The sequence below is a fragment of the Myotis myotis genome, unplaced genomic scaffold (assembly GCF_014108235.1).
Source record: "Myotis myotis isolate mMyoMyo1 unplaced genomic scaffold, mMyoMyo1.p scaffold_m19_p_9, whole genome shotgun sequence".
Taxonomy (NCBI): domain Eukaryota; kingdom Metazoa; phylum Chordata; class Mammalia; order Chiroptera; family Vespertilionidae; genus Myotis; species Myotis myotis.
This window is the reverse complement of record NW_023416401.1, coordinates 57,602,412-57,625,955: the sequence shown is the minus strand read 5'-3', so window position 1 is coordinate 57,625,955 and position 23,544 is coordinate 57,602,412. Positions and strand designations below refer to the sequence as shown.

At 50.2% G+C, this 23,544-nt stretch overlaps 1 protein-coding gene across 3 annotated transcripts in view; it reads left to right on the top strand.

The window, feature by feature from the left end:
• The window catches only part of DLGAP4 (DLG associated protein 4), a 180,914-nt gene that overhangs the window by 103,164 nt on the left and 54,206 nt on the right, over positions 1–23,544 (top strand). For all 3 annotated transcript variants that reach the window (XM_036320939.1, XM_036320938.1, XM_036320940.1), the window contains exons 3-7: positions 876–1,946; positions 4,665–4,909; positions 7,574–7,688; positions 10,838–10,888; positions 13,969–14,209. In XM_036320939.1, the coding sequence (XP_036176832.1) occupies positions 948–1,946; positions 4,665–4,909; positions 7,574–7,688; positions 10,838–10,888; positions 13,969–14,209 (1,651 nt within the window). In that variant the 5' untranslated portion in view covers positions 876–947. The remainder of the gene's footprint in view (positions 1–875; positions 1,947–4,664; positions 4,910–7,573; positions 7,689–10,837; positions 10,889–13,968; positions 14,210–23,544) is intronic.

Below are 23,544 nucleotides of genomic sequence, written 5' to 3'. Positions count from 1 at the left end.
AATTCTTTTTTAAGGGAGGAAAAAAATCTGTGGGGAAATGAACTCTATGAGATGCAGCCAAATGGGTACTTGCCTTTCCAATGACACATTTGTTAGGTATAAGAAAGTCAGGCAATAAGTGAATTAAGTTTCTAACTCAAAAGATGAACAAGGTATTGGAGAAAAGAAAGTTTCCTGGACCCCAGTGTGGGAGTGACAGAGCAGAGCATACAGAGAGGGGATGCCATCAGGAAACATAACCAAGGCAGAATCACTGTGACTCGGGCACTGTCATAGCTGGGGTTCCCCAGACGCATGCCCAAGACAAGGATTCAAGTGCAAGTACTTCATTTAGGAGTAGACAGCTCAGTGTGGGAGGGGAATGTAGGGCAGGGAAGGAGAGGCAGCCAATGAAAGGAGCGTTATCAGCCTTGGCCGGGTGGCTCAGGGCACATGCCTGAGTTGCAAACTCGATTCCCAGTTGGTTGAAGCATCATCCCATACACCAAAAGGTTGCAGATGCGATTCCTGGTCAGGGCACATATCTAGGTTTCAGGTTTGATCCCCAGTCAGGGTGCACACAGTAGGCAACCGATCGATTTTTCTCTCACATTGATGTTTCCCCCTCTCTCCCTTCCTCTCTCTCTAAAAATCAATATTTTTAAAAATCCTCAGGTGAGGATTAAAAAAAGAAGAAGAAGGGAGCATTATCAAGCAAATGACCACTGTGGGCAGCTGGAGCTCAGCCTCACTGGGCAGCTCCAGGAGACAATGTCTGAGGCTGGGGGAGGTGGCCAGGGGCCCAGGTTCACACTCATGTGGTCCTCCTGGAGCAACCCTCCCAAAACCCTATCCCCTCCAAATCCAGCTGACCCCTTTCTGTCTTCTCTCCCCAGGATAGCCGCTGCCCGGGAGAGGTGACCCGGGCACCCCGCTAGGGTGACGGCCCTGCCCCAAGGGCCGAGATCATGAAAGGCCTCGGTGACAGCCGCCCCCGCCACCTCTCCGACAGCCTGGACCCACCACACGAGCCCCTGTTTGCAGGGCCTGACCGCAACCCCTACCTGCTGTCGCCCACAGAGGCCTTTGCCCGGGAGGCTCGCTTCCCTGGGCAGAATGCTTTGCCAGGGGATAGTCTCTTCCCACTCAACAACCAGCTGCCACCACCAAGCAGTACCTTCCCCCGCATCCACTATAATTCCCACTTCGAGGTGCCAGAAGAGAGCCCCTTCCCCAGCCATGCCCAGGCCACCAAGATCAACCGGCTGCCCGCCAACCTCCTGGACCAGTTTGAGAAGCAACTGCCCATCCACCGAGACGGCTTCAGCACTCTCCAGTTCCCCCGCGGTGAGGCCAAGGCCCGGGGCGAGAGTCCCGGTCGCATCCGCCACCTGGTCCACTCGGTCCAGAGGCTCTTCTTCACCAAGGCACCCTCAATGGAGGGCACAGCAGGCAAGATCGGTGCCAATGGCAGCAAGAAAGGTGGCTTGGAGGACGGCAAGGGCCGGAGGGCCAAGAGCAAGGAGCGGGCCAAGGCCGGGGAGCCCAAACGGCGCAGCCGCTCCAACATCTCGGGCTGGTGGAGCTCCGACGACAACTTGGACGGTGAGGGGGGTGCCTTCCGCAGCAGCGGGCCAGCCTCCGGGCTGATGACACTAGGCCGCCAGGCAGAGCGCAGCCAGCCTCGTTACTTTATGCACGCCTACAACACCATCAGTGGGCACATGCTCAAAGCCGCCAAGAACAATACCACTGAGCTGACTGCCCCACCACCCCCGTCCGCACCCCCGGCCTCCTGCCCCAGCCTTGGGGTGGGCACTGACACCAACTATGTCAAGCGGGGCTCCTGGTCCACTCTGACCCTCAGCCACGCCCACGAGGTGTGCCAGAAGACCTCAGCCACCTTGGACAAGAGCCTGCTCAAGTCCAAATCCTGCCACCAGGGTCTAGCCTACCACTACCTGCAGGTGAGTCCCTTCAAGGGTCAGGGTGGGGGAGGGATGTGAGGAAGGCACGGTTGTGAGGTCCAACTGGGTCACAGATTCACTTGGAAAGTTGTTTTAGTCAGGCCTCTGTACCCCCCTAGGAAATGGGCGACCCGTGATACCTGCTCATAAGGGGATTCCTTCCACTGGCCATGCTCTCAGCAGACATTGATTAGGTCCCTTCTGAGATCAGCCCTGAGTGGGGACTAGAAATGTCCCTGCCCCGTAGAAGACAAATCTGGAAGCTGTGCCATCTACCCATCTCATAGGAGCAATTGCATGGTGTTCTAATTACCAGCCTCCTGCTTGCTACTCCCACCAGACTGGGTTCCTGGAGGACAGGGACCAGATCTGGTGCAGCTGTATGTCCCCAAGGCCCAGGACAGGGTTTGGCATAGAGGAAGTACTCGGGAAATGTGAAGGAGAGAGGGGTAGATGAACAGACGGACACTTAAATGAACAGAACTAGAAATAAATAAGACATAGCCCCGGTTGTCAGGATGCTTGGAGAGAGACACATGAACAGTCATGTCAATGTGAGCAGGATGTTCTGGGGAGAAGCACGGAGGGCTACAGGAGTGCAGAGGCCCTAACCCAGTTTGGGGGACTAGCTTTATTCTTTCAAACACGAATGTTTATGGAGGCACTTGTGCACCAACTCCACACTCAAGGAAAGAGGCAGAAAGCTCAGACATCTCCGCTGCCACACATCCCCCAGGTTTCTCAAGGGCAGGGAGATGGCAGAGCCCAGGATGTGGGTGGAAGTTAGAGGAAGCAGATTCTAAGTACATGTCAAGATGGAAGGGGCTGCTTCTGTAGGTAATGAGCTGGCATACCTTGGGGGAGGGGAGGATATGCCAGTGCAGGCCTGGCCAGGCTTTGGGAATACATAAGATGCATTTTGAACCAATGAACATCAAAGTCTGACAAAGGCCTGAGTTCTTGTCATTCTATATAAAATTCCAAAGCAGTGAGACTAAGGGGGAGAAAGGCTATTTTTTTAATAGGGAGAAAATGAAATCTAGGTAGTACTTTATATATTTAAGGCTTTTATGGCTCTCAATCCACTTCCTAGTTTAGAAATATAAGTAAGAGTTTTGGGTGACCTGGCTCTCTCTCAAAATGGTATGGTTGGTCTGATCATGTGAAAATGCTTCCAAAACACCCTGAAAGGGTGAGCCTGCAGGCCCTGAGGCTGCGCTGCTTGCTTGCATACAGAGAGGGAGATGGGTGGGGGCTATGGTTGCAACACATTTTGAGCAGAAATATACAAGGCCGTGTTCCCAGGGACAGATAGAGGTAGGGAGGCTGGACTAGCAAATGGTTTGGGGATAAAATGTACAGGCTTTCGTGACTGTCCGGGTAGTCAGCCGGGGAAAGGGGTTTGAGAAGGCTGGAGGGAGCCCCTACGGTGGGAGTCCAGAGAGGGACCATCCCTCCCTCAGCTGGGACTTGGCCACTGGCAATGTGGTATTTATGGTGCCTGTGCAGCCATGCTGATTTGGGGAGTGTGCATTTGTGTACCTAGTGAAGAATGGATATGTTGTGTACACTGAGAAATATGCGTACCTGGGCATCCACGGTGAAGTATAGACCTAGTGAGGGTGTGTCCTATATGTTGAGGAAAAGATATGGTGATCTGGGCACATGTTGAGATGTGTCCATGATGCAATGGTGGCAAGCATGTATGTGAGGTGTGTGAGTATGCTCCGGGTTCATGTTGTATACATGTTGAGGGGTGTACACATGATGTAGGGGCTACTGGGGTGCATCCTTGGTGAGATGGGTGTGTATGGGAAAGTATGCTTGCTCTCAGATATGTACACAGGACAAGGCCTGTTTACTCTGTGCTGAGGCACTGAGGTGCATGTAAGTGCTGAGATATGCATCCTCATTCATCACGAAGTGAACATCCACTGCGTGTACATGTGTGTATTAGATGAACGAGGGGTGTAGGCTGTGGGTGCAGCCCTGGAGCAGAGCCTGGCCTTAGAAGGACAGAGGGGTTCCCCTCTGTTGGTTTCTGCCACTGTAACTGCTGTGGACTAAGACTGCCTCACAGCTGTGATCTCACTTGCCCTTATCACAACCCCTTCCACAGGTGGGATGCCCGAGGTTCAGAAGGTAAAACCCCTTTCCCAGCTTACCAAGCGGCTGCTCCATCCTGGAAGCCAGCTCTCCAGTGCCTCAGTTTACTGACCTGTGGGATGAGGGATTGTGATTGGCTTGGAGGACGCAACCCCCATTTTGATATGCCATCCTTCTCTCCCATCCTAAGGCGGGGGTCTTGGTGTCAGGTCTGGGGACCTCCCTCAGGCCTGCTGTTCTCATCTGTGCAGCGGGATGGATCAAAAGCCACCCTCTGAGATAGCAGGGGAGGTGATGAACTCTGGCTACTCAGGAAGGTAGCTGCGGTGGAGGCCTTTGTGAGCATACATCCTTGGCAGTTTTGCTGGGGCACCCAGCCTGGATCCATGGAGAACTCTGAGGTCGTAGATGGGCAGGGACTTGCGTATGTACGGCCCATAGAGAAGCTGTGGCAGAGCCGGCTCTGGAACCCAGCTATCCTTCCCAGCCCGGGCTGCTTCCATGGCAGTGCCCAGCACCAAAGGCTGAGCTCTCCGAGCTGGGGAGCCCGAGGCTGAGCGGCCGGCGCTTCCCCGGAAGTGTCTGTGCTGAGGCCGTTCCTCCCATCCCCAGGTGCCCGGCGGCGGTGGCGGCGAGTGGAGCACCGCACTGCTGTCCCCACACGATGCGGACACCACAGCGGAGGGCCACATCCCCTGCCGACGCATGCGCAGCGGCAGCTACATCAAGGCCATGGGCGACGAGGACAGCGACGACTCTGGCGGCAGCCCCAAGCCCTCACCCAAGACTGCGGCGCGGCGCCAGAGCTACCTGAGGGCCACGCAGCAGTCGCTGGGAGAGCAGAGCAACCCGCGCAGGTGAACGCGCAGTCCCTCCCCCTAGAGCCCCGCCCAGGCAAGCCCTGCCCTGAAGCCCCGCCCCTAGGAGTCCTCTAGTCCATCACGTCCAGTCGGGCCCCAGGAGATCTCAGCTCTCACCTGAGCCCCTGCCCCGCCCGTGAAAGCCCCACCCACAGGTTAACCCGGCTTCATTGGAGCTCCGCCCCTTCAGGTGAGCCCTGCCCGCACAGGAATTCTTCCCCTGGGGAAGCCTCATCACGCTTCCTACCAGCCCCGCTCACAGGTAAGCCTTACCACCTAGGTGAGCCCCTCACAGTTATGCCCCATCCCTGGGAACCTCTCCTTCCTCCCTTTCGGCTGCCCCCAGAGAGCCCAACCTCACAGATGAATCTTGCCTCAGATCCAGGTGAACCCGAGCCCACAACGATCCGAGCCCCCTAGGTGAACCCGCCTTCACATGAGCCTCCTACCTGAGCTGCCCATCCTTAGGTTGGCCCTTCCACTTGGATGAGTTGACTTTGGAAAGCCCCTCCATTCGGTGAACCATCTCATAACTGCCCCCCCCCCCCTCCCAGTTAAGTTCTGTCCACAGGTGAGCCTCATCCTTTGGTAAACCAGGAAAGCCTGTCTAGAGTGACTGGCCCAGGTAAACCCTGCCCTTAGGAGTGCCGTCCCCAGGTGAATTCCACTCTCACAGAGGACCTGCCCCAGGGAACACTTTACTTCAGGCGAGGAGAACCAAGGTCACCACTTATGTTAGCACTGCCCAGGAAAGGTCAGAGGCCCCTCTGCCCATCCCTCTGTAATGGACCCCTGGGGTGAGCTCCAAGATTGGGAAGGAGGGAGGATCCAGAAGTCAAAGAGAGATAGACAGCCTTCACCTGTCCCATCACCCGCCTGCAATTCCACTATTCAAGCCTTATCCTGTTGCTTTAAGACTTGGAAGAGTTCGTGAAAGTGTGAACAAATAAAACATATGCACACAGAAAGCAGCAATTAAAATGTTAGAGAAAGAGGTGAGGCGGTCACATGCAGAAGTCGCCATGGGGATTAGAACAGAAAAGAATGAGAGGCAAATTATGGAAAGTCTATCGAATGAGTACAAAACGGGTGAAACTTGGTATAGGGGATTCAAAGTCCACTGAGGAAGAAAAACAGAAGCAAATCAAAAACAAACCAAAGAAAGACTAGAGCCGAAACCGGTTTGGCTCAGTGGATAGAGTGTCGGCCTGCGGACTGAAAGGTCCCAGGTTCGATTCCGGTCAAGGGCATGTACCTGGGTTGCGGGCACATCCCCAGTGGGAGATGTGCAGGAGGCAGCTGATCGATGTTTCTCTCTCATCGATGTTTCTAACTTTCTATCTCTCTCCCTTCCTCTCTGTGAAAAATCAATAAAAATATATTTTTTAAAAAAATTTTTTTAAAAAAAAGAAAGACTAGGAAGAGTTAAAGGAAACAAGCTTAGTCCTAGTTCCCCAACTACTGGGGGCGTAGACCCAGGCTTCATGGAGGAGGTAGTTTGGGAGGACTGAGACAGAGGAAAGACAGGCCAGGTGACAGCAGGACTGAGGCAGTGAGGGGAGAAGCCAGGAGTCTCGCTGGCTGGGACAGAGGCAGGGAATGGTCTGCTGGAGAGAATTCAGGACACTACTGGCCAGTCCCAGGTCAGTCCCTCTCTGAGCCTCATTTTCCCCATCTTTAAGCGAGAGGGATGAGCTAGCTGATCTCTAAGACCTCTTTTAGGCCTGAGACCCCACAATTCTATGAATGACCAATGGACACTGATGTTGGAGAGGTGGTTAGGACCAGGGCAGAGGCCCTGAATAAGAGGAAATCAATCAATAATGGTAGCAGTAATAGTACTGAGGACCGTCTGCTAGCACTTGCTGTACTCTGGGATCTACTGCCCCAGTGCACTTTAATCTGCATCACTGAATCCTCCCCGTCACAGCCCCGCAGGCACACACAGTGTCATTCCCACTTAATAGGTGAGGAAACTGACGCTTAAACAAGGGTGATGACTTGCCCAGGGTCACCCAGTGAGGAAGCTGGACTCCAATCCAAGCCCGTCTATAGCAAGAGCCTGAGCTGTTGGCTGCTTGGACCTTGTCCCCAGAGCAGTGAGGGGGTGGGAGGGGGCAGAAGCAGGGGTTAGGTAGATGTGAGAAAGATGGAAGAACAGGGGCCATGGAGAGTATTGGTGAGTCTTCAGGGACCTGGTGGAGGCCACCTGAACATCCTGCTGAAACTGATGCCCTTTGGGCAGCCCTAGTCTGAGGTCAGTGCTGTGGGGTCTTGCCCCCACCTCCTCTGTCCAGCCCCTGGAATTGCCCCAGACCTGCAAGGGAGGGGACTGTAGCATTGAGCTGGTGTGGGCCACCTCAGGATTGGAATGGTCAAACGCAAGCTTATGCTGCCACCTCACGGCTGCAGCGGACATGACAAGTGTGTACCTCCTGCACCTTCCAGCCTCACAAGGCCTCCAAAGGCGAGGAGTGCTCCCCTTGCTCACTGCCCAACCATCACCACCACCACCACCACCACCATTACTCGGGCTGGCAGTGACCTCCATTTTTCTCTCTGCCATTTGATGACCTTGGCTAGTCTTTCCCCCTCTGAGCTTCAGTTTCCCAGGCTGAACAGTGGGTGAGCTGAGCCCTGTCTGCTCCCCACCCCCACCAGGAGTCTGGACCGCCTGGATTCCGTGGACATGCTGCTGCCCTCCAAGTGTCCGAGCTGGGAGGAAGACTACAACCCCATCAGCGACAGCCTCAACGACTCCAGCTGCATCAGCCAGGTGAGGGTGGTGGGCAGCCAGGACAGTGTGCTTGGCAGACAGAGCCCACCTCTCACCCAGGGGGACACACATCAACACCCAACCCCTGTTGAGTGGTCTGCATTGTGCTTCTGTTTAGTCTGTTCTCGGAGCTACCTATGTGTGTCTCTCTGTCCCACTGACTGTCCTGCGGCTGGTGAGCAGTCACAGGGCCTGACATTGCATGGCCTAAGCTGGGTCCTGAGGGAGGGCCTACACCATGGTTGTAGATGCAGGAGCCCTGAGGTTAGGGAACTGGAGACCTGGGTTTGGGCCCCATCTTGTCACTGACTAGAGGAACCCAGAACAAGTCGCTTCCTCCCAGAGCATGTTCCCTGATTTACCACAAGAGGGTGGTAATTTCTATTTCAACAGGTCGTGAGGAATCAATGAGATAATGAACATAAAGTGCCCAGCAAAGGGTCGCTACCTTTATGGTGCTTATCGCTATCTTGCTGTGTGACTTCACACAAATTGCTTCTCCACTCTGGACTACTAACAGCAATAAGCATACGGTGCTGCACTTTTAATTCTCAGCTCCTCGAACCCTCACAGCCACCCCCAGAGGAGGCATTATTATTCTTATCCTCATTTCAAAGATGAAGATACTGCAACTCAGAGAGGAGAGGTCACACAACTAGGAGGAGGCAAAGCTGGGTAGGAATCCAGAGCTGTCAGACCCACCTCTGGATCCCAGCCCTTGCCAGGTGTTCAGTACTTTAGAGTTTGCAAAGGTGGAACTAGCCAAGGCTTGAGGGCTTCCCCCATGGAGTGGACTTGGAGACAAGGCCCAGAGAGAGCATACCCCGGCCAATAGTAGTATAGCAAGGCAGCGAGGGCAACCAGATGCGGACCCAGCCTTCTCTCTGTGTGCAGTCCCATGGCCCAGGCTAATGGACTGCTTAGAATCAGAAGGCTTTGGAACCCTCAACTCCTCAACACTCCATTATTCCTAGTCTGGCCAAACCTTTCCCAGGCCCCCAACCTCAGATTGTCATTCCCAGACTCCAAGGAGACTGACCTCAGGTGTGGGGAGGGGTACAGCATCCCAGACATGGGACCCTCTGCCACCCTCATCCTGGCCCCACCAAGTCTTACCTGAATAGTTGTCCTGGCCTCCATGCCTGCCACCTCCACTGTGGTCTCAGTGGCCAGAGAGAGCTTTTAAAAGACTTAAGTCAGGCCCTGGCCAGGTAACTCAATTAGTTAAAATGCCATCCCTATATGCCAAGGTTTGGGGTTCAATCCCCAGTAAGGGCACATTCAAGAGTTAACCTATGACTGTATCAATAAGTGAAACAAATAGATATTTCTCTTTCTCGCTCTCTCAAATCAATAATTTTTTATTTTTTAAATATATTTTATTGATTTTTTTTACAGAGAGGAAGGGAGAGGGACAGAGAGAAACATCGATGAGAGAGAAGCATCGATCAGCTGCCTCCTGCACACCCCCTACTGGGGATGTGCCCACAACCCAGGTACATGCCCTTGACCAGAATCGAACCTGGGACTCTTCAGTCCCCAGGCCGATGCTCTATCCAGTGAGCCAAACCAGCTAGGGCAATTTTTTAAAATTACATATACAGTGGCCTGACCACCATGGCTCAGTGGTTAAGCATTGACCTATGAACCAGGAGATCAAGGTTTGATTCCCAGTCAGGGCACATGCCCAGGTTGTGGGCTCAATCCCCAGTATGCAGAGTGCAGGAGGCAGCCAATCAATGATTCTCTTTTATCGTTGATGTTTTTATCTCTCTCTCCCTCTCCCTTCCTCTCTGAAATCAATAAAAATAAAAAAAGAAATATACAGTGAAAGACTAAAGTCAGATCACACCCTACCCCTGCTCAAACCCTCCCATGGCTCCCACCACACCCAGGTGAGAGCCAGAGTCTTTACTGGGTGCTGTGAGGCCCTGCCTCCCTCTGGGACATGATCTCAGTTTGCTCTGTGACTCACCCTGCTCTGTCCACACTGGCCTCCTCTCTGCTCCTTACACATCTTATCCCTGCCCAGGTCACTGCATTTGCTATTCCCTCTCCCAGGAGCACTCTCCTATCAAATCTTTGCATGGCTGACTCTTCCCTGCATTTCAGGTCTTGGCTCAAATGTCACCTCCTCAGAGGGGCCTGCCCTCTCGTGTAAAGTAGCTGCCCTCTCGTGTAAAGTGCTTCATTTTCTTGGCAGCACTTATCACGATCTAGAATTACATTTGTTTACTTCTTTACTTAATATCTGTCTCACTCTTAAGACTGAGAGCTTCTTAAAAGTGAGGGCCTTGCTTGTTCCCCACAGTGTCCCCAGTACGGGGCACAGGGCATGCAGGTGTGTGCTGGATGGACAGCTTCCCTCCCTGTCTCTCCCATTCTATCATGTTCTCTTCTCTCGGCTCTCAGTCTTCCTGTCTGTACCTGTCGCCCTCTGTTTTTCTCTCACCTCATCCACATTTTTCTCTGACTCTAGTGTGTCTCATTTCCATGTTTCTCTCTGGGTCTGTCTGTCTCTCTCTCACACCCATCTTCATCCCCTGCCTGGCCCTGGCACTTGGAACATTTTTGTCCTTTAGCTACACAAAAAGGCACAAGATATCAGCCAGGCTGGGGACCCCAGCAGGTCTCTCCTGTTACCCCGACTAGCCCCAGCTGTGTCCTAGCATAGGGTCCTCTGAACCCCCAAACATTCACCCCCAGAAGCTTGAGCAACCTGAGCCAAAGTCAGAGATTTGTCAGCTCTAAGCTGTGTCTCTGCAGCCTTGATTCCTGTCTGAGAGAGCTTGTCCCACCAGGCATTGGACTGTGCAGGCCCTGACCAGGGAAGAGAAGGCTCTGGGCTCTGTCCCTAAACTACAGGTCCTGGGGGATGCCTGCCAGGTAAGAGGCAGCAGACAGGGCATCCATGGTGCCAGGGGCCAGACCAAGAGAAAGATGTGTACACAGCACATTACAAATCCCCTGAAGGAGTGAGCCTCCCATCCCTGGAGGAAGCCAAGTGAGACCTCCTAGCACCTGGGCTACAGCCAGTCTGAGGAAGAGGTTAGACCAGCCAGCCACAAGTTCTATTGCAGCTGAGCCTGAACAACCAAGCCCAGCCCCAGCCTTGGTCTCCCCATAACCCTCCCCTTCTCTTTCTGCAGATTTTCGGACAGGCCTCCCTGATCCCCCAGTTGTTTGGCCATGAGCAGCAGGTCAGTATGTTTACCATTTTTTCGTACCCCAATCCCAGAATCCAGAGCTGGGTCTTAGGCCTGGCATCTGGGTGATCCTAGCTCCCAGCCTGAATAGGTAAAAGCAGAGCCAGCACCAGGAAAGCCACTTCCAATGAAGGTGGAGTCTAGACTCATGTTGGCGCCTTGACCTTCCACTCCTTGGCCCTATTGCTTCACTTCTCTATGCCTGTTTCCTCCTCCCCAGAATAGGAAAGAATGGGTGAGGTTCTATGAATAGGGTAAGAAATAACTCCAGGACAAGGGGAAGCATTCCCTGAGTCTTCTGGCTCCCTCCCTCCTCACCTCCCCCAACGCTGGGGAAAATCCTGGGCAGACTGTTTTATTTGGACAGGCTGAGGGCTGGTGGTATTGACCTCAGCCCCGAGATGCCCTAACTTTTCTCCTTTTTGGGCCTTTAAAGATGTTGGGACTTTCTGAATGCAGAGACTTTTCAATTTTACAAAAGTTGATGGAGGCGGGGCCAGTCCTGGTATTGTCTTTGGTAAGGGTGCTTCCCTCCCATGCACACTCATCCTGCCCCTGGAAGTGGCCCTCTCCTACCCCCCCATTGACCCTCTCCTCCCTCCAAGCCCCAAGACCAAAAACTAGAGCAGGAAAGGTGCTCTGAGCTCAACCCCTCATTGTGTCCAGGAGTAGGCAAGGGACTTGTCTAAGGCCACATTCTACAGAGGCAGAACTAACTAGGACTGGGCCCCATATTGCCTGATGCCAGACATGGATGCCTTATGTGCCTCCCACCCCGATGTCACATTATCCTCGAAGGTCTTTGGGAGTCCACAGTAGGCCAGGCAACCCACAGGGCAGTTCCCTGCACACAGTGTGTCCTCAGTGATACACATGCCCCCAGCACTGACCATGTGACCCACCCCCACCCCCACCCCGCCAGAGCTTGCAAGCATCTTAACCAACACTTACAAATCCTTGCACTCACCCCACAGAGCTGCCCATGATACTAAGTACAGGTTAACAGGTGCTTACTCTCCCAGCCACTATTCTAAATCCGTGATATTAATTATATCACTTAATCTTGATAACAATCCTATGAAATTTGGTCTATAACTAGTCCCCATGTTATACCCTTGATCTTAGCCAATAGGCTGAAAGCAGTATTAGCCTCCATTTTATAGATGGGGAAACTGAAGCACTGAACAGTTAAATGACTTGCCCACCTTCGTATTGTGAGGAAATTATGAACCAGGGATTGAAACCCCGGCAGTCTAGTTCCAGAGCTGAGCCATTACTGTGAAATTCCAAAGCAAGACCTCATTGCCCTTGGCAGTCACAAGGGCCTCTCAGTATATCTCAGGTCGGGGCGTTGGAAGATAAACACCTATCTCTTTACTAGCCCCTGCATTTTTCATATGCCACACTGCCTTTTAATTTATCAGCACGACCCAGAAGAACTTTCTGCAGTGATAGGATTGTTCTGTAACCTATGCTCTCCAATAAGGTAGCATGAGCAAGTGAAATGTGAATAAGGAAATGAATTTTTTATTTAATTTTAATTAATTTAAACCTAAATAGCCACACATGGTTACTACTGTAACAGCTTTAGACCTTTCCAAACATATGCTTGCAATTGGGCGATGTCATTTTACTTGATACAGTCAGACAAGTACACACGCATTTCATTTCCTTTAGATGGAGAAACACTGACCCAGAGGATAGGGATGGCCTGAGATCACACGCCCGGTCCAGAGCAGAGCTGGCCCAGGCCCAGCTCCATCCTTCCCTTCACATGGTGCTCAGTCATGGGCTTCCTCTCCTGCAGCCCCAGGCCTCCCCCAGGACCTCTATCCAGTGTCTCTTTTTGGCCAGCTGACTCCTCGGCTTATACTTTGTGATCCCCAGTTACCAACATGACCCAAAACATGCGTCAGGCAGATGCTTCTAGAACGCTTGGAGAGTGTATGTAGGGTGAGGACCCTCTGTGCTCACACCTCCAGCTGCAGATTTGTAGGCTCTTCATCAGTCATCTTTGGAAGAACACTTAGAAGCCATCTAGGTGAGATTAAATTAGATGTGAGATGGCAAATAGCAGCCATTCTGGAATTCTCCACACTGCCCATGGCAGGCATCATTAATCTGTCCTCACTGCCACTACCCTGGTCCAGTCTTAAGTTCTCTCAACAGACTATCCCAGCAGTTTCATCTCTTGCCTCTCCCTCCATTCCAGACCCCTCCCCAGTATCTACTCTGTATGCCAGGGCTGGATTAATCTTCCTTAAATATGCATTTGGAGTGTTTGATTCTGTACTTACTCACTGGGTTCCCCTGGTAAGTGTCTTCCCCTCACTGCATATGGTATGAGTTATCTCATTAATCTTGATAACAATCCTATAAAATTTGGTCTGTAATTAACGCCTATTTTATAGATGGTAAATATAAATTTTAAGATAGTAAATATCTAGCACACCTATTGGCACCCCTCACTCCAGCATTCCGAGCAGACATTAATAACTGATTATAGCCCTAGCTGGTTTGGCTCCGTGGATAGAGCGTCAGACTGCTGACTAAAGGGTCCTGGGCTCAATAACGGTCAAGGGCACATGCCCGGGTTGCGGGCTCCATCCCCAGTTGGGGGCGTGCAGGAGGCAGTGGGTCAATGATTCTCTGTCATCATTGATGTTTCTATCTCTCCCTTTCCCTTCCTCCCTGAAATCAATAAAAATATTTTTTAAAAAAACAATTTATTATAGCATACATTCCCCCACTAAATTTATATGTGGCCGCAAAATCTATCATCCATCAGTGTGGACACACAGGTATAATCTAGTTAATATCCTGGAAACTATCGTTAGCAGTTTCTCCTCCATTGTAGAGATGGGGAAAATGAGGCCGGGAGCGAGAAGGGCTGTGTATTTCCAAGGGCTCATCTGCTCATCCCATTCTGAGATGGGAAGGGGAGGGGAGGTGGGCTGGGTTGCGGCCCCACAGACTCCACAGCCCAGCACCAGCACCTGCACCTGAGCCAACCACACAGTAGCCCGGCCCTGGGTAGCAGAGCTGGCCCCTGACGCCTGCCTTTGCCTGGACAGGTACGGGAGGCGGATCTGAGCGACCAGTATGAGGCGGCCTGCGAGTCGGTCTGCAGCGAAGCAGAGTCGACAGCGGCGGAGGCGCTTGACTTGCCGCTGCCGAGCTACTTCCGCTCCCGCAGCCACAGCTACCTGCGCGCCATCCAGGCGGGCTGCTCGCAGGAGGAGGACAGTGTCTCCCTGCAGTCCCTCTCCCCACCACCCAGCACCAGTAGCCTCAGCAACAGTCGCACGCTTCCGAGTGAGTACCGAGTTGAGGGGAAGGGTTTTGTTTTGCTTTGCTTAGGGGAGGGGCAGCCAGTGGGAAATGCTGGGGAGGAATTCGCGGTGGGCTGGCCAGGATTGGAGGGATGATTAGGAGCAAAAGCAGGAGGCCTGGGGGCTGAACTATTCACCAACTGGCGAATTGGTGCTCAAATGGGGGTCACAGCGGCATTTGCCAGCACTGGTGGCCCGGGGGAGGGGACTGGAGAAGGCCCCAGCTAATGGGAAGTACTTGGTTGCCAGTGGCTGTCAAGACCCTGGCTCAGAGCAGCCACCTACTGGTGGGCTGGGCTCACTGAAGCTCTAGGCGCCTGTTTGGATTAGTTCCGTTATGCAAACCTGTGGGGAGGACAGGACCCTCCAGAGAAGGCAGAGCCTTCTGGGAGAGGATAGGATCTGCATTGAGCCTTCTCAAAAGGCGTGAGTTTGCAGGTTTCTCTCATACTCTTCCTGATACTTGTTCTAAATCCTCTGGCGATAATGCATGCAGGATCAGGTAAGAAGAGAACCTGTGTCACAGAGCAAGCCATGAAAATCAACAAAATCAAGGCCAAGGAAAATCATAGCACAATATCTGGTTCGGTAGAGAGAGCTTTGAGCTTACTCTGGCTAGCTGGTTCTCTCCCTGAGCCTGTTTCCCCATCTATAAATAGTAAATTGGGGCATAAGCCAGACCCTAGGGGGCCTTTGGGGAGATGAAATTACTACTGAGTATAAAAAGTGTTTATCAGGGCCTTGCATGCACTAGGAGCTGACAAGTGGTAGCTGTTATCAGACTGGACTCTGAGCTTCCTAACAATTGAAGGCAACTGGTGTTGGATTGTTGTCAAAAGAGAGACAGCTGTCTCAAGTACTTAATTGGTGTCTGATGTTCATAAATGAACCTGAATCCTGTGGATAGTCTACACACAGGAAACCAGCTTGTTGACTGAATGAACTGGTCTTTTCAGGGGGGCAGAGCAAGAATCCACTTTGTTTACCTATTGCCTGGGTGATACATGGGCAGATCCTTGAGCTATCTCCAGCCACTTTTAAACCTTAAGGAACAGTCTCCTTTGCAGGTATTAAGAGCTCAGTCTGGTCTCATTTCAAACTTGTCTACCTCAGCATCTCGTGCACCTGCAGCTGGGTGTGGTAGTCAATGTCTTCTCTGTTCCTTGTTCTCCAGTGGCCGTTTCTGGTCCCTCCAGGTGGGAGGGCGAGGTAGCTAGTGCAGATGCTGTAAGCTGGCTCTTTCTCCTATGTGGTGCTTTTGGAGTTTCTCCTATCCTGCAGGGCCACATGGTGCCTTCTTTTCTGACATGGGCGATGTCCCTCCAGCCCACTGTTTCTCCATCCAGTGGTCCCCCTCCTCCCCACTCAGCCTCTTTTTGCTAGGGGGTCTGGCCCTGCCGGGCAGCCACTTGGGCAGAATTCTCTGAAGACAGCTCCCGCCCTGCTTTCTTCCTTGGCTCCCACATAACCCATGTGAAATGAGGCCTTTGCCTTGCAGCACTCTGAAAGTATGGATTGGTCTGCTCTGAAAGTACAGCCTTCCTTCTAGAACTGCTGTCACACATAGGTAGCCCTGCCAGCCATTCCATTTTAGAGGTCTACAAGCAAATGACCTCTAAAGGCCCACGTCCTTTGGCCTTCAAATCCAGGGGATCCCTGCCAGGCTCTTCCAGGCCTCTACAGTCCCCATAGGAGCCTTGGGTACATGATCAGATGTCTCACTTCATCAGGCCCATGAGAAATTCTCTAAGTACAAAGTGGGCCTGGGGGGACATATAGCACCCTAGCAATTTTCTTCAAATAAACCCTCATTCACTAATATCCCCCCACCCCAATCACTCATGAACGAGCTGAGGATGGATGATGGGCTACATGTCTCAGAACTATTTGGGTTCCTGTATTTGCAGGGGGGCAGGTCTGGGGGTGCGGGGGGGGGGGCTATTGCTAGAGTAGTACTGTATAACAACCAACCACAAAATCGGTATGATACAACAGTTAACATTTATTTCTTGCTCCCAAGTTTGTGAATTAACTGGGACAGCTCTGCTTCTGTGGCTGAAGGGTCCTCCTGTGATCAGTGGCCTACCCAGGGCATATTCTCATGGTGATGGCAGGAGCACTAGAGAGCAAGCCTAGCTATGCATGCACATTTCAAGGCCCCTGCTTGTATAATATTTGCTAAAATACTATTGGCTAAAGTAAGTCATATGACTGAGTTCAAAGACAAGGGATGGGCCAAAGCTGGTTTGGCTCAGTGGATAGAGTGTCGGCCTGCGGACTGAAAGGTCCCAGGTTCGATTCCGGTCAAGGGCATGTACCTGGGTTGTGGGCACATCCCCAGTGGGAGATGTGCTGGAGGCAGCTGATCGATGTTTCTCTCTCATCAATGTTTCTAACTTTCTATCTCTCTCCCTTCCTCTCTGTAAAAAATCAATAAAATATATTAAAAAAAAAAACAAAAAAAAAAAAACAAAGACAAGGGATGGAAAAGTACCTCCCACCTTTGTGTCAGAAACTGTATTTACATGGCAAAGGACTGAAGAATCAGGGTCAATAATTCAATCTACTACAGTCCACTCTCTTGGCCATATTGACTTAGAAAATACGTTTATCCTCAAGACTACCCCCCACCCACCCCCGAGTTTCATCCAATCGTAACACCAAGATCTCATGACTTATGTCAGGTCTGGATGTGACTCCTCTGGATTGAGTGACCTAAAATCTAAAGAGACAGTTGTCCACCTCCTACCCGTAACTCTCCACACATCCAGCATACATTGGTGAAATAGAGACAAGATAACTGCAATGCACACTCCTGTTCACAAAAAAAGAGAAAAGGAATTCAGAGACTTACTGATCCCTGGCAGTTCTGAAGTTCTTCTGGGCAAATGTTGGATGAATACTCTAGGATAGGAAATTACCTTGATGAGGCCCAAGCTGTACTACGGGGGTTGACTCCCTAACCCATTGTTCTCAGCAGCTCTCCGTTCTGCTCTCTGAAAGCCTTTCCTGTTCTGTTTGCCTTTTTGGCCACTTCGGAAGAGAACACTGAAGAATGTGCTCTTTAGGCAGCTGAACAACTTTCTTAGCCTGCTTTCTCCCTAAAGGGAGTTAGGGACCCAGATGTCTTTTTACACCTAGAATGGTCTCAGTCCCTTCTGCCTAAGCTGATCATAGTTTTGGCTGCACACCTATCTCAAACATTTTATGGGTTTCCTATGTATTTGATTCCACTTAACTCCTTGTGCCAAAATCACACCCACAATTATTTTTGAGTCATGCCAGTCTTTCTAGATTCAATTATGACTACTTTGGTACATCAGGCCAACTCCTTTCAGCTTTCTGGAAGCCCTTTTGAGCAGCTAAGAGGATCCACTAGAGCATCTTATTATTTTAGAGTATTAATAAAAGATGTTACAACCACACCCTTGATTTGATCTGGGCCACATGCTGTATCTTAACTGGCCATCACCTTGGTTTGATCTTTGTCCTTTGCCCTTGGTTTCATTTGTATCTTAATTTGAGAATGACTTACTAGCAAGAGAGGCTGGAGTTAACAGATTTCTTTTCCAACTCAGCAAGTTCTGGGCCCTCTATATCCCCTCTACACACTCCTTAGTCCTTTTATGGATTTTCTTTCTTATACAACGTTATCAAATGCACCCAAAGGAGCCAGCTTTTGCTTTCAACGTTTTGCCTGGAACCAACCTTGCCCAAATCTATGTACTTTCTTCAGGTTACTGTAGATTGACAGTGTTACCAAGCATTTCATCTCTACATGATATGGGTTACCTTTTTTTCAAGCCTACTGTAACATTTTACCTAATACTCACCACTTGGTCTCAGTGTCAATGCTACATACTTTTGTTGCTAATACACCCTACTCCTGGTACCAATGTCTGTATCTGTCAGCTATTATCACAATAACGCTGTTTAACAAAGAAGCATGCTTTTTCAGTGGCACACAGTAGTACACATTTTTTCTCATTCATGAGTGTTCAAGTTGTCTGGTTCTGTTCTGCATGTCCTACATCCTCCTCCTGGAACTAAAGGGTGCCCCTAGAATCACTACCCTAGCCAGGGCATGCTCTTGTCATGGTGGTGGCAGAAGTATAAAAGGGAAAACCCCACTTTGCAAGCATATTTCAACTCTCTTTCACATCTACTCATATTTGGTTGGTTAACATAACTTGTATTAGTCCAAGGCCAAGGTCCAGGGAAATATGTCCCACCTTTTGTGGGAGAAGCTGCAGTTACATAGCAAAGACATGTAAGGGTTGGGAATTGAGGCCAAAATTTCAATCAGTCATAGCCCGCCCCCTCAGCACAGCCCTCATGGATGATTCAGCATCTGGCTTTATGTGTAGGGATATGGAGCTTTGATTATTCTCATTTGGGGTTTTAGCCCAAACCAAAACACTCAAGAAGGTATCATGTAACAACATCTTACACCTACCCAGACATGTGTGCACATATGCACCTACTTACAGGCATATATATCGTTTTGTACCCTTAGACCTCTATATGATATGAAAATGTAAATAAAAACATATGCACACTGATATTCTCATATGTACACATAATATCTACATACATCTGCACACACACATACGTGTGGATCTCTAAGGCTCATGCCACCTTCTCAACTATGAGGACATCATGCCTCTAGCAGATTTGAGCCACCAAATAATTTCACTGCCTACGTTTCCCTGGTCAGCCCTCCCTCCAGGTCTCCACAGTGGCTCCTCTCTCCTCCACCTGCAATCCCCTCATGCTCACAAAACTCATCTCCCTCACCAGGAAAACCAAAGCCACCATATTTTCAGATCTGTGCCCGGAGCTGCAGCTGGTCCATACGGTACCTTTGTGTGCTGGGTTAGTAAAGAGTGCCCCCGCCACCACCAGACACTTAATTGCCATCTCTTGAAAAATTGCCCTGATGTACAGTTTTTTGTTTTTTTTCAGAATAAGACCCGTTAATGCCATCTGCTAGAAACTTGTCATAATAAGTATATAATTTAATTATGTCTTTATTGTGAATGGCACACCCCCTTCTATGTGGCATCCTTAATCAGTGTAAAACTTGCACAGTCCTGCCCATAATCACCTCTCTCCATATAGAAACACACAGGCACACAGGCACATCCTATTCAGCCACTGTCTCCCCTCAGGGGCCACATTGGTCAGAAGGCTGCCCCCTTTCCTTAGCATCTGTCTCCAAGGAGTGAGCAGTCTGGGCCCCACCACCACCACCACCTGCTGCGGGGCATGAAAGCTCTTTGTCACTTTCACATGGGCACATATGCAGGCGGGCAGATAGATGTAGTGCGGGTGGGGGGGTCGGTGTAATGAGACAGTGAGAGCCTGGGAGGGTGGACCCCTGGGGAGTGGCCATGGGCACGACATGGAGTGCCCACCCACCTCCTCAGAACTGGCCAGCTTCCCAGCTGCCAATGCCATAGCCACCCCTTCTTTCCCTCCCCCTTTCTGACCCAGATTCCACATTCCAAAAATAGCTCTGGCAGGTGACTGGCAGGCTGGGTCAGCTCCAGCTGGGATGGTGGGGAAAGCAGCAGCTTGGCTGCCTATACATGCCCCTTCCCAGCCAAAGAACCTACCTGGGAGAGGCCACAGGGGTTCATCACCCCCCAGTCTGCCTTATCCTGCCTCCTCTCTCTCTGCCTCTGAGAAAATAAAGAAGAACAAAGAAAACCTCCCTCCACTCCTTCCCTTCTCTCCCTCTGCCCATCTTCCATTAGTGCTCATTCTCCTCTCCTCTCTCCCTTCCTCCATCCCTTTCTTCTAGCTCCCCCTCCCATCCCTCTCCCCATCTCTCTCTCTCCCCACTAGCTCAGCCTTCTGGTCTGTCTCCCTCAGCTCTGTCTCTCCCTGCACCCTCTATCCCTTTCTTCCCTCACAGTTTCTGGCCCTCCCCTCCCACCAGCCTCCCTTTGTGTCTCTCCCACTCCTACTGAAACACAAGGGAGGCTGTGACATCACCCCAAGTGTGGTCATGGTAGGCTGCTGGGTGGCACCCCCAGCTCCTGCCAACTGCATTCTCTGCGCCTACACATGTGCACACATGTGTACACACACACATACAGATGCACACACACTAGGGGTCACTCCCTGGCAGTGCTTGCGCTGGGTGCTCCTGCCCTGGGCAACACCCTTGCTCAGGGGCTGTAAGTTCTAGTTTTAGCTCTGCTGTGTCACTCTGGGCGGGCCCCAGCCCCTCCCTGTGCCTCAAATTCTCCATCTATATTGTGGAGCTTGGGTTTGAGGATCCTTGAATATCTCCTATCCAAGTCACAGAATGTTCTGTCCTCCCTTCTTTGTTCCCCCCTCCCTCCCCTCACCCCTGTTGAACTCTCCTAGTTTCTTCTCTGATTCACTCCTCCTCCATAGACACAGGAAGGGAGGCTGACTACATTCCAGGAAGCAGTCAACCCTTCAGTCAGCCTTGTCTTTTAGTCCTGTCCTTGCTAGGTCTAGCCCTCCACAAAACTGTTTATTACACCACAGGCTCCTGTCAGACTGGACACTCCATCCGCCAGAGTGTCAGTGCCGAGAGGACCTCAAAGACAGACTTGTTCAGAGATGCAAAATAGACTTCAACTCATGTCATCTCTGATCCCTGGAGCTCAGGGCTGAGATTTAGTTCAGCAGAGAAGTGTGCTGCCATCGATTAGTGGTGTCTGCCGTAGCCAGGATAGTTGCGCATATCTGACATTCCATATTTAACCCAGTTAACCTCTCTCACACATACATGCACATACACATTTACTGATACTTTACAAAGAAACTGCAGCCTAGAAAAGGTGAGTGTGAAGTCACGGTCACCCAGTTAGTAGGTCAAGCAGGTGTTTTCCACTGACTTGAGTTTGCTATTATCCTGGGGGGGGGGGGGCACTCAAGTCCTGGTAAAGAGGTATAGTGTGGCCACAGAGTTTCAGGGAGAATTATCAGGCAACATGGGCAGGATGCATCAGGTAAACACTAAGTGAATAGTACACGTGCAGCATAGGACGAGTAAACTTAAATTTTCAAAGTCTTAGGACTGTGCCTGGCCCAATAACTCCCAGTTGCTTTTGTTATTAATATGCCTTTAAGCAAAAACCAGGACAGTGGTGTCTGAAACACTGTATTGTCTTCGGTATGATTCTTTTCTCCTTTTTATTTTTTTAACCATAAAAATTATATTTTATTTACATAATTTCCTATGAAATAGATTTTATACACTTGAGATTGAAAGTTGAAACTGCTTTTCCCACAAAATAACTGATGATCACATTCTTAGTTCTTTCGTGATATAGTAATATTAAATCATTTTAGAAAATTAAATGGCATGTTAAAGCTAATTATTAGCACTTACAAATCAGTAAATTTATGAAAAATCCTATTATGAGGAAATACATAAAACACCAGTTGAAAGTGAAACTTGAATGGAACATGCTGGAGAATATGAGACATTCTTTTCAATAGGTTTACTTTATATTCGCACTGTGTTGGCCCAACATGGTTATCACCATTAAAATAGATCCTTCAGCAACCAGAAATTTTATCTTTTTTTAAAATGTTTTTATTGATTTTTAGAGAGAGGGGAAGGGCAAGGGATAGAGAGAAACATCGATGAGAGAGGAACATCACCGATCAGCTGCCTCTTGTACTCCCCACTGGGGATCGAGCCTGCAATCTGGGTTTGTGCCCTGACCAGGAATCAAACTATGACCTCCTGATTCATGGGTGAATGCTCAACCACTGAGCCACACCGGCTGAGCTGGATTATCTTTATTTTTTTTCCTAAAATAAAAAAGCAGTCTATGAAATATGAAATAAATAAGAATAGTCTGGAAGTCTTCTAGGGGCCCAATTTCAGTACAATGGCACTTTCCCATTCCTCTATTTCATAGAGCACTTCATTTATCCACTTGGAAAAAATTTATTTTTTTATATCAACTTGAGTCAGAATCAATGTCCCATTTGTGAGTTTTCCAACCTCTCCATTCCATCCACTTGACAAAATACTGGGAGCTGATTTCTTCTATTTGGATTTCCTGCCTTTCTGCCCTTTCCTCTTCTTTTTCTTGAAAATATCTATGTCCTAGGCCAGTGGTCGGCAAACTGCGGCTCGCGAGCCACATGCGGCTCCTTGGCCCCTTGAGTGTGACTCTTCCACAAAATACCATGTACGGGTGTGCACGTACAGTGTGATTGAAACTTCGTGGCCCATGCGCAGAAGTCGGTATTTTGTGGAAGAAACCTTGTAATTCATATAATTCTTTTTAGGAGGCTGAGCATAAGGGCTTGTTCCTGTTCCAGGACTCTTTTCTTTTCCATAACCCATGATCTCAAACCTGTGTACTTCCAACTGAACCTTTTCTAAGTTAAATTATTGTATAACCACATCTTTCTTTCTCCTTTCCCCCACCCCTGGAGGCATTTCTTTTTTCTTTTCTTTTTTTATTTCAGAGAGGAAGGGAGAGAGAGGGAAAAAAAATGATGAGAGAGAATCATCAATCTGCTGTCTCCTGCACACCCCCTACTGGGGATTGAGCCTGCAACCTAGGCATGTCCTGATTTATGGGTAGATGCCCAACCACTGAGACACATGGGCCAGGACTGTGTGCTCTTTTTGATCCAGCTTCTGTTTTGTTATTTCTGCTGTGGAATTCCACCACTGCTACTTGCTGTTCTTTAGGGAAGAGTTGATGCTGCAGCACAAGGGACCTGTGGTCCTGCTAGGGCACCAGTGGGGGTCACAGCAAGGGCACACTGGGCTGTTCTCTGAGCTCCTAGAGCAGTGGTTCTCAACCTTCCTAATACTGCGACCCTTTTACAGTTCCTCATGTTGTGGTGACCCCAACCATAAAATTATTTTCGTTGCTACTTCATAACTGTAATTTTGCTACTGTTATGAATCATAATGTAAATATCTGATATGCAGGATGTATTTTCATTGTTACAAATTGAACATAATTAAACCATAGTGATTAATCACAAAAACAATATGTAATTATATATGTGTTTTCCGGTGGTCTTAGGCGACCCCTGTGAAAGGGTCGTTCGACCCCCAAACGGTCGCGACCCACAGGTTGAGAACCGCTGTCCTAGAGGAAGCTTGAAGGCTCTTCCTCTGGTCTCTTACAGGAGAATCAGGAGGGGGAGCTGGCTCTGCCCCTAACACCATTGAAGTCCCCACATCTCTCTTGTTTCCCCTTTTCTTTCTGATCCTTTTCTGTTCTGCTTCATCTTCTGTGTCTCCAAAGCGTTGAGGTTCTGGAGCACAGCATCCAGAGGCGTGTGAGAAGAGGGAAG